Source organism: Stenella coeruleoalba, assembly GCF_951394435.1.
Source record: "Stenella coeruleoalba genome assembly, chromosome: 12".
NCBI lineage: Eukaryota > Metazoa > Chordata > Mammalia > Artiodactyla > Delphinidae > Stenella > Stenella coeruleoalba.
Window position 1 is genome coordinate 19,927,684 of NC_137158.1, and position 10,830 is coordinate 19,938,513.

The following is a 10,830-nucleotide window of genomic DNA, read 5'->3' on the forward strand; positions in this document are numbered from 1 at the left end:
GATTCAGGAAGGGCCAAGAGGAATTAGGCAGGTGGGTTCCAGTTTCAGTAATGGCAGAGTAGCATGTTTCAGTATAACCTTGCAGATAACAATTTAAAATCTGGACAAAGGACTTCCCTGATGGCACAGTGGTTAAGAATCCATCTGCCAATGTAGGGGACATGGGTTCGATCCCTGGTCCGGGAAGATCCCACATGCCACGGAGCAACTAAGCCTGTGCACCACAACTACTGAGCCTGCTCTCTAGAGCCCGCAAGCCACAACTACGGAGCCCGTGAGCCACAAGTACTGAGCCCACAAGCCACAACTACTGAGCCCGTGTGCCTAGAGCCCGTGCTCCGCAACAAGAGAAGCCACCGTGATGAGAAGCCCATGTACTGCAATGAGAAGCCCGCACACCGCAATGAAGAGCAGCCCCTGCTCACCACAACTAGAGAAAGCCCATGCACAGCAACGAAGACCCAATGCAAGCAAAAATAAAATAAATTAAAAAATAAATAAAATAAAATCTGGACAAAATATAATGAATGACTATTGGAAGGTATTGGAGAGTGAACGTTAGCATACAAAAACAGAAGGGAGAAGGGATTTTGGCCCTTGAAGGAAGGACACTTCAGTAGTTTAAGTCTATGGTAATATGGCTTTTAACCTGAAGTCTGCCAATCCACAAACCTGGTATATCTCTTCATATATTAAGGTCTTCCTTAATTTCCCTGTGCAACATTGAAATTTTCAGTGGACGGGTCTTACACATCCTTTGTTAAATTTATTCCTAAGTATACTATTTTTTTTTGATGCTGTTGTGAATGGAATTTTTTTTTTCATTTTCTTATCCTTCATTACCTGTGTGTAGAATACAGTGATTTTTGTATAAGGTCAATTGAAAGGAAAGTTCTTCTTCTTCTTCTTTTTTTTTTTTTTAACAGTCCTGGAACAACAGGGTAAACATATGGGAAAAAATGAACCTTGACCCCTATCTCAACATAGACCATAAACCCAAAGTAGAAGCTCCTAGAACAGCTCTGTCCAATAGAACTTTCTATGATGACAGAACTGTTCTCTGTGCTGCGTAAGTAGGTGGCCACTGGCCACATGTGGCCATGGAGCACTTGAAATGTGGGTAATACGACTGAGAAACCAAAATTTAAATTTTACTTAATTTAAATTTAAATAAATAGCCATCTGTGGTTCATGGCTATTGTATTGGTTCTAGAAGAAAGCAAAGGGTTTGTGATTTGGGGGTCAACAATTATTTCTTAGAGAGGATATAAAAAGCACTAACATAGAAGATAAAAGTTAATAATTTGAAGTTAACTGAAATATAAAGCTTCTGCTTATCAAAAGACATCTTTAAGAAAATGAAAATGCAAGTCATAGGTCAAGAGAATGTTTGGAACACATACATCTACCAAAAGACTTGTATTCAGAATATATGACAGAACTTCTACAGATCAGTAACAAAAGGTAACCTCAATTTTAAAACGGGCAAAATTCTCACACACAGGCTCCTCACAAAAGAAGATAAACCAATAGCCAATAAGGGCATGAAAAGATGCTCAATATTATTAGACATCAGAGAAATGCTCATTAAAATCACACTGAGTGTCACGTCACTCCCACGAGAATGACCGACATTACAAAGATGGAGAGCACCCAGTGCTGAAAAGGATGTGGAACAGCTGTAATTCTCATGCGTTGTGGAGAGAGTGTAAGATGGTACAACCACTTTGGAAAACTCCGCAGTTTCTTATAAAGTTAAGAAACATCTACTGTACGACCCAGTAATTCTACTCTTAGTATTTGCTCAAGAACAATAAAAATGTGTATCTACAAAGAGACTTTTCAAGAATGTTCATAACAGCCCCAAACTGGAAACAACCCAGATGCCCTTTAACAGAAGAATGAATAAACAAATTGTAGTGTATTTGTACAACAGAATATTACTGAGCAAGAAAAAGGACAGACTACTGCTGCATGCGACATCATGGACGAACCTCAAAAGCATAATGCTGGGCAAAGGAATACAGGCACAAAAGCCTATATATTGCACGCTTCCGTTTGTATGAATTTCAAGAACAGGCTAAACTAATCTGCGGTGATAAAAATCAAAACAGATTGCCTCTGGGAGGTGGAAATCGACTGGAAGTTCAAGAACAGGCAAAGCTGATCAATGGAAATAGAAATCAGAGCAGTGTCACCTGAAGGGGCTGGAAATTGAACGGGAGGAAACTTTCCAGAAGAAAGGAAATATTCTATGTCTTGACTGGGAGGGTGGTTACATGGGTGTATATATCAATAGAAACACACTGAAGTTTACATTTAAGATCTATGGATTTCAGTACGTAAATATTGCCCAACGATGAGATGAATAGTAACGAAATAGAAGCAAGGCATGTCCGTGATCACAATTTTTCACATACAGGTTTTTTAATTTATCAGTCAGGGAAACAAAAGAGGAAGAACAGGGTGGTCTGTTGAGTATTTAATGTTTACCAGACTCTAAGAGAACAAAGATGGGCTTTTCCCTTGTTCTCAGGGAGGGAGAATCAGACAGATTGCACTGTTACCACACCCAGAGGTCATGGGGAGAGAAAAGAGCGGGGGTGAGACAGGGAAGGCATCTTAGTGTCTGTCGCCTGGGCTCTGCCCTGGGGAGGGTAAAAACACTCCTGGTCTTCTGTACCTTCGTTCTTCAGCAAGCGGCGGGGATGGTGGTCAATGGACTCAATTTAATCCTGAGAACATGTAGCCTGGGTTATAGAAGAGCCGCTGTACACAGCTGGGTTTCTGGGTCGGCCTTCACACTCAGCTGATGCTCCGGGCAAGCTGGAAAGCTAGTACTCAGAGCTTCTTAGCCTGGAATTGGGGGATGGTGTGACCCCAGCAGTCCTAACCATGCTTTTTCCAAACATGTTAATCCCCTCTTTTCCTAGGTGACATTTTAGCTTCTTAGGTCACAGGTTGCTGGCACATTCATCGCTGTTCTCAAACATTTTTTTTTCTTGTCTTTTTTTTTTTTAAACATCTTTATTGGAGTATAATTTCTTTACAATGGTGTGTTAATTTCTGCTTTACAACAAAATGAATCAGTTATACATATACATATGTTCCCATATCTCTTCCCTCTTGCGTCCCCCTCCCTCCCACCCTCCCTATCCCACCCCTCCAGGCGGTCACAAAGCACCGAGCTGATCTCCCTGTGCTATGCGGCTGCTTCCCACTAGCTATCTACCTTACGTTTGGTAGTGTATATATGTCCATGCCTCTCTCTCGCTTTGTCACAGCTCACCCTTCCCCCTCCCCATATCCTCAAGTCCATTCTCTAGTAGGTCTGTGTCTTTATTCCTGTCTTACCCCTAGGTTCTTCATGACATTTTTTCTTTTCTTAAATTCCATATATATGTGTTAGCCTATGGTATTTGTCTCTCTCTTTCTGACTTACTTCACTCTGTATGACAGACTCTAGGTCTATCCACCTCATTACAAATAGCTCAATTTCGTTTCTTTTTATGGCTGAGTAATATTCCATTGTATACATGTGCCACATCTTCTTTATCCATTCATCCGATGATGGGCACTTAGGTTGTTTCCATCTCCGGGCTATTGTAAATACACCTGCAGTGAACATTTTGGTATATGACTCTTTTTGAATTATGGTTTTCTCAGGGTATATGCCCAGTAGTGGGATTGCTGAGTCATCTTTTAAACTTAGGTGAAATGACCACGAGGGGAAGAAAATCACTTACTGAAAGATAAAACCTATTCCTATTAAATTTGCATTAAAGTAGAATTCCATCAGTCTCCCTCAAATGATTTTTCTCTAAATTCTGAATACATGACCTAGTGAATGTCGTACTCCTGTGTCAATCATTGATCTTCACATCACCTTGCGGAGTGGGCAATGAGACTGGTTAATCAGGCTTATCACTACAAGGAAAAACTCAGGCTTCTGAGAGGAATTCCTCATCTGATGTCACCCAGGTCATCACAGCAGGAGATAAATCTGATATAAAAGTCCCTCTGCTGCCTGGATTGCAAAGCTTCTAGGATTGCTGAGCCCTGAAATCCAGGTGATTCTTGATAATCTGGAGGTTAGTTTTTTCTTTTTTTATTGAAATAATACATAATTTAGTAGGTGAATTCTTGGCTTCAACTACACTAAGTAATCAGGTGTTTGCTTAAATTTTTCTTCTATTTATTTATTAACATATTTATTGGAGTATAATTGCTTTACAGTGGTGTGTTAGTTTCTGCTTTATAACAAAGTGAATCAGTTATTCATATACATATGTTCCCATATCTCTTTCCTCTTGCGTCTCCCTCCCTCCCTCCCTCCCTACCCCACCCCTCTAGGTGGTCACAAAGCACCAAGCTGATCTCCCTGTGCTATGCGGCTGCTTCCCACTAGCTATCTATTTTACGTTTGTTAGTGTATATATGTCCATGCCATTCTCACACTTTGTCACAGCTTACCCTTCCCCTGCCCCATATCCTCAAGTCCATTCTCTAGTAGGTCTGTGTCTTTATTCCCGTCTTGCCCCTAGGTTCTTCATGGCTTTTTTTTTTTTCTTAGATTCCATATATATGTGTTAGTATACAGTATTTGTTTTTCTCTTTCTGACTTACTTCACTCTGTATGACAGACTCCAGGTCCATCCACCTCACTACAAATAACTCAATTTCGTTTCTTTTTATGGCTGAGTAATATTCCATTGTATATATGTGCCACATCTTCTTTATCCATTCATTTGTTGATGGACACTTAAGTTGCCTCCATGTCCTGGCTATTGTAAATAGAGCTGCAGTGAACATTTTGGTACATGACTCTTTTTGAATTATGGTTTTCTCAGGGTATATGCTGTCACTGTTTGCAGATGACATGATACTATACATAGAGAATCCTAAAGATGCTACCAGAAAACTATTAGAGCTAATCAATGAATTTGGTAAAGTAGCAGGATACAAAATTAATGCACAGAAATCTCTGGCATTCCTATACACTGATGATGAAAAATCTGAAAGTGAAATCAAGAAAATACTCCCATTTACCATTGCAACAAAAAGAATAAAATATCTAGGAATAAACCTACCTAAGGAGACAAAAGACCTGTATGCAGAAAATTATAAGACACTGGTGAAAGAAATTAAAGATGATACAAATAGATGGAGAGATATACCATGTTCTTGGATTGGAAGAATCAACATTGTGAAAATGTCTCTACTACCCAAAGCAATCTACAGATTCAATGCCATCCCTATCAAACTACCACTGGCGTTTTTCACAGAACTAGAACAAAAAATTTCACAATTTGTACGGAAACGCAAAAGACCCCGAATAGCCAAAGCAATCTTGAGAACGAAAAATGGAACTGGAGGAATCAGGCTCCCTGACTTCAGACTATACTACAAAGCTACAGTAATCAAGACAGTATGGCGGTTAGTTTTTAAGATCAGATTTTTCATACCTGTAACTTGATTCCATGTCCCCTGCCCCATGAGAACTTGGTCATAAGTGCTGTGTCTTGAGTGATGGGATGGGAAAGAAGAGATTTAAAAACTGAAATCACTGAGATTACACACTCCAGAGCCTAATTGTTGTCAGGTTCTATTCTGGATTTGCAAGTGTTTGGACATGATTCTTGACCTTATGGAGTCACTACCTGTGTGGGAGTCACCTTTCTATAAACCTGGAAAGAATGGTGATTAAAGTAGGTGGGCTATCAGGTTATTCAGTTTGCCCCTGCTCTTTCTGTCAGGCACTCATGGGACTCATTGAGAGTTATTTTATTCATCCATTCACCGATTTATTACCATTGAATTGCTAATTTGTTCCACACTAAATGAAACAAGGAATCAGGAACTGGAGTATTTTTGCACTCTTATAATTGATTGTGTCAATCAAGCAGGAAATCTGACCCCTCCTTACCTTAGCTTATGCCTTTGTGAAATGGGTATAATAATTCTTGGCCTAAGTGACATGATGGGTCAGTTTTTTTTGTTTTTTTTGTTTTTTTTCGGTACGTGGGCCTCTCACTGTTGTGGCCTCTCCCATTGCGGAGCAACAGGCTCTGGACACGCAGGCTCAGCGGCCATGGCTCACGGGCCCAGCCGCTCCGTGGCATGTGGGATCTTCCCGGACCGGGGCATGAACCCGCGTCCCCTGCATCGGCAGGCGGACTCTCAACCACTGCGCCACGAGGGAAGCCCAGCATGGGTCAGTTTTGAGAATGGGGTGAGATAAATGGATATGACAGTGCTTTGACAAACATGAAACTCACCCCTGTGAGACAGTATTGTTGTTCAGTCTGGCCAGATGTCGGCCAGTGGTTCTAAACCTGACCACGAGTAGTGATCCTTGGGGATTCTATGAAACTACAGACTACCCGTCCCCACCTCCGGAGATCCTGAGGGACTGTAACCCAGAATTCTGCATTTTAAGAAGCACTTCAAGTAATTCTGATGCAGACGATCCAAGGGTCCCGCTGAGAAACACTGGTGTGTGATGAAGAATATCAAGGATCCCTCAGCAAAAGGTCTCTTTTCAGGATGGTCCAAGGGCCCTCACCTTGTGACTTTTGCCTTGGGTTTATTTGTGCATGTTCAGAAGTGACGTCTCTCAGTTCTGATGTTTGTCTGCATGCTGTGTACAGGGACTTGCATTCCATAGATGCCGAAAACCATGATTCTGCAGATAACTAAGCTGGAGTGTAAGCAGTCTTTTATTTTGCTTTGCTTTACAGCAATGCAGAGTCTTCGGAGAAGAGATTCAGAATGAACAGCTTTGTGTCAGACTTTGGAAGGCCAATGGAACCAGATAAGGTCTTTTCTCGACAGGGCAATGAGGAATCCAGGTCCCTCTTTCACTGCTACATCAATGAAATGGACCACTTGGACAAGGCCAAAGGTGGTCTCCAGACCACAGCCCTCGACAGTGAAGTTCAACTTCAGGAAGCCATCAGACGCAGTGGGCAGCCAGAGGAGGAGCTGAACAGGCTCATGAAATTTGACATCCCCAACTTCGTCCACACGGACCAGAACTCCTCCTTTGGGGAAGATGATCTCCTTATTTCAGAACCACCTATTGTTCTAGAAAATAAGCCAGTTGCCCAGACCTCACACAAAGACTTGGATTGAGAGGCATGTTTTGTAAAGTGTCTTCCTGAAGATGTTGGGTCTGTCTTTGTATAGCAAGAAATCTTCATTCACCAAGATTATGTGTGTTTGTGTATGAGATACAGAGAGAGAGACAGAGAGACAGAAAGACAGAGAGAGAAGAGAGCCCCCTCGGAAGAATGTTGATTAAGCTGAGTGTTTACACCTTTAAACATATTTGGGGCTTTTTGAGGAACCGAGTATTTACACTGTCTCATCCTCCTTGTCATTGAAAAACTTGGCCACGTATTCAGTGTCAGTGTTCTTGAATGGGGTTTGGCATATTGCATTCCTACCTGCCACTACCATGCTCTACCTTCAGCAAGTTGCTTTGCCTCTCTGGGCTGCCACCTTTTTAACTGTAAGGTCTGTGGTAGATGATCCATTCCAGTTCTAATATTTTGTGAATTTATTGTTTTGTATTCGGATGAGGCTGGATATACCCAAAGCAGTAGTAACCAGGGCGCTGCCTCTTAGCTCTTGTTGTAGCATCCCCCAGGTCTGCAACTCCCACTCAACCCTTAACTGAGCCCAGCTTTTGTCAGGGGCCTGAGCATCTACCGGGACGTCAGGAGTCTCGTTTCTCGTGGTCACTGTGGCTAGCATTTCTATTGCTTGTGCTGAAACAGCAGTTCTGAGACCCTACAGCCACCCACGCTCAAACCTGGAGACAGCCCTGCCCCTCCTCTCCTGGGATGAGTACCAATGCATGGTACATTGTAGGACAATCCTGTCCCCAGAAATGTATGGAAGGTTGTCAGCTGGGTGAGGGGAGGTGCCCCCTGTGTCTCTGTGTTGGTGTAACTGTGTCTGGTCACACTACTGTGCCATTGGCTAGTGAACAAGAAGAGTGCTATTTGCTAGGCTGTCTGTTTACCTGGCAGATGTGGCAGTGATGGTCATGTGGCTAGTGTGTGGGCTTTGAGCTGGAATGGTGAATGGGTTATAAATACCCCATCAACAGATATTCAAGGTGGCCTGGGGCAACCCAGAGTTAATTTCGTGAAGGAATCAAACCTGCACACTGTTTTGGAAGCGACTTGGTTTTGCACAGTCACGCTGCATGCATGGCCAGCTGCTAATCTCTGGGTGGCGTTTTCATTATGGATATGTTTACCACCTGTCTTGCTTAAGCTGAAAAATAAATCCATATACTGCACCAGAATTTTCTCAGCTTCTTTGCTTTCACATCCAATTTCATTTAAAAATGATTCCATGTTTATAGTGTCTCAATTTCTATCATCTCTAGGATCCCAGTGGTCTGAGTCATGCACCAGATTTCATTTAGGAATTATTCCACCAAAAGAAACGCCTTTCCCATAATGTCTTTTGAGGAAAATATTATTCTTTAAGAATCTAACACTAAACAGTAGGACAAAGCATGGAACATTTCTTGTAGTTAACACACAGTCTTGCAAAAAGAAACTTGCTATTTTCATTAAACTTGCTATTTTCATTCATTAAAATGTTGATTTTAATAACTTTTACTAATGCAAATATTATTAATAACTTAAGTAACAAAATTTAAACCATGGGTTATTTATTATTAAGATTCAAAACTATTTAAGTGGTATCTTATTTAGAAATAGATTTATTAGAAGACTGAAGGATATTCAAAAGATAGAAAAATACCCATGATGATACCATCATTTTTGTTAATTAAACGTCAAGAACTGTGAAAGGTCTAAGATTTGACCCCTTTCGAAAGCTAGCAAGTTAGCATGACACAGTTCTGTGGAAGCTGGCAGAAGACACAAGACTCCTGGGTCAGATACAAAGAACTTTATGACCACACAGCAGGCAACACATGCAACATGTTCATTGGTTCCTGAATCATTTCCTGTTGCTGTTGTAACAAAGGACCACAAACTCAGTGGCTTAAAGCAACCTACATTTATTCTCTTACAGTTCTAGAGTGCAGAAGTCTAAGATCAGTGTCAGTGGGCTAAAATCAAGGTGTCATCAGGGCTGGGTTCCATACAGAGGCTCTAGGGAAAGATCCATTTTCTTGCCTTTTTTAGCTTCCAGAGGCTGCTCACACTCCTTGGCTCAAGGCCCTGTATCACTGTCACCTCTGCTTCCACTTTACATCTCTGTCTCTGACCATCCTGCTTCTCTCCTATAAGGACATTTGTGATAACATTGGATTATCTACAGTAATCTCCCATCTCAAGATCCTTAACTTAATCACACCTGCAAAGTCCCTTTTGCCATGCAAGGTAACATATGCACAGGTTTTAGGGATTAGGAAAGGACATTTTTTTTGGGGGGGACGTGAATTATCCTACCACATTCTTCTCTTTGGCCCCAAAGATTCATGTCCATCCCACATGCAAAATACATCCATCTTATCCCAACATCCTTCAAAGTCTCAAATATTACACCATGAAATCAAAGTCCAATATATAGTCAAAATAGTATCAGCTCAGAAGTCCCAAATGACATCACCTTATTCATCTAAGTCAGGTATGGGTGAGACCCTTTGTATGATCCATCCTGGGGAAAAATTCTCCATCTGTGGACCAGTAAAACTAGAAACAAGTTATCTGTTCATAAAATGCAATGGTGGGACAAGCATAGGTTACCAGTTCTAGACATTCCTGTCCAAAAAGGGAGAAACTGGAAAGGAGAAAGGAGTCACCAGTTCCAAGCAATTTCAGAATTCAACCGTGCTAATTCCATTAGGTTGCAAGGCCCGTAAATAATCTTCTGTGGCACATGGCTGCCCTCTGGGCCTGCAGCTCTACCCTTGAAATTGTCCTTCCTTTTTCTTGAAGGGTAGAATGTATTTGTAACTGAGTAGTTTATCAACCTGTTCCCTGAATGTAAAATTTGGGGGAGTCTGCCAGCCTTCTTTCCTCTTGTTCTGTCTCTGTCCCCAAGTTGGCAGTGTTTCTGCTGGTATAACATTCTCAAGAACATTGTGAGTCTCCTCAATATGTCACATGTGCTCATTCCATCAGACAAGAGGCGTAAATTGCATCACAGAGTCATTCTTTCTTGAGGCAGGGGCATGACCTTTGGTAAACCAAGCCAGTCAGGGTAAGGCAACTTCTACTTTGACCAAAGGGCAATTGTCTAGAGAAGGAGGCACTAGTAGGCCAGCATCCCCAGCAGCTGGGAATAACACACTGGATAGTAAAATCTGGGTAGGATACCACCAGCGCCCTTATAAACAATAACAGGTGACATTTATTGGGCACTAAGTGGCCTCTGTGTTAAGTTAATTTTTTGTAAACTTACAGTGAGAACTCTCAACACAGAGGCTTAAAGAATCCTTTTAAATAGGAGTTAAGTCAGGATATTTCTCTGCTCAAAATCCTGCAATGGCTTCTCATTTCACTCAGTGAAGAAGCTGGAGTCCTTGCAATAACCTCAAAGCTTTCCTCCCCCCACCCCCTCGGCTGATCTCATCTCCTGTCCCCCCACCTCGGCTCACTCTGCTCCAGACACAATGGCCTCCCTGCTGTCCCGTGAAGACAGCAGACATGTACCCATAGGGCTCTTGCCCTGGCCGGTCTCTCTGTCTGGAACACTCTTGCCCTAGATATTCACATGGCTCCTCCCTCACTTATTTCAAGTCTTTCCTCAAATGCCTTTTGTTGTGGGTCAGATCGTGTCTCCCCCACCGCCAAATTCATATGCTGAAGTCCCAACCCCCAATACTTCAGAATGTGA

At 42.0% G+C, this 10,830-nt stretch overlaps 1 protein-coding gene across 2 annotated transcripts in view; it reads left to right on the forward strand.

Moving 5' to 3' along the window:
* MRAP2 (melanocortin 2 receptor accessory protein 2) overlaps positions 1 to 8,293 on the forward strand; it is a 99,900-nt gene extending 91,607 nt beyond the window's left edge. For both annotated transcript variants that reach the window (XM_079939246.1, XM_079939247.1), the window contains exon 4: positions 6,741 to 8,293. In XM_079939246.1, the coding sequence (XP_079795372.1) occupies positions 6,741 to 7,134 (394 nt within the window). In that variant the 3' untranslated portion in view covers positions 7,135 to 8,293. The remainder of the gene's footprint in view (positions 1 to 6,740) is intronic.
* The last annotated feature ends 2,537 nt before the right edge of the window (positions 8,294 to 10,830 follow it).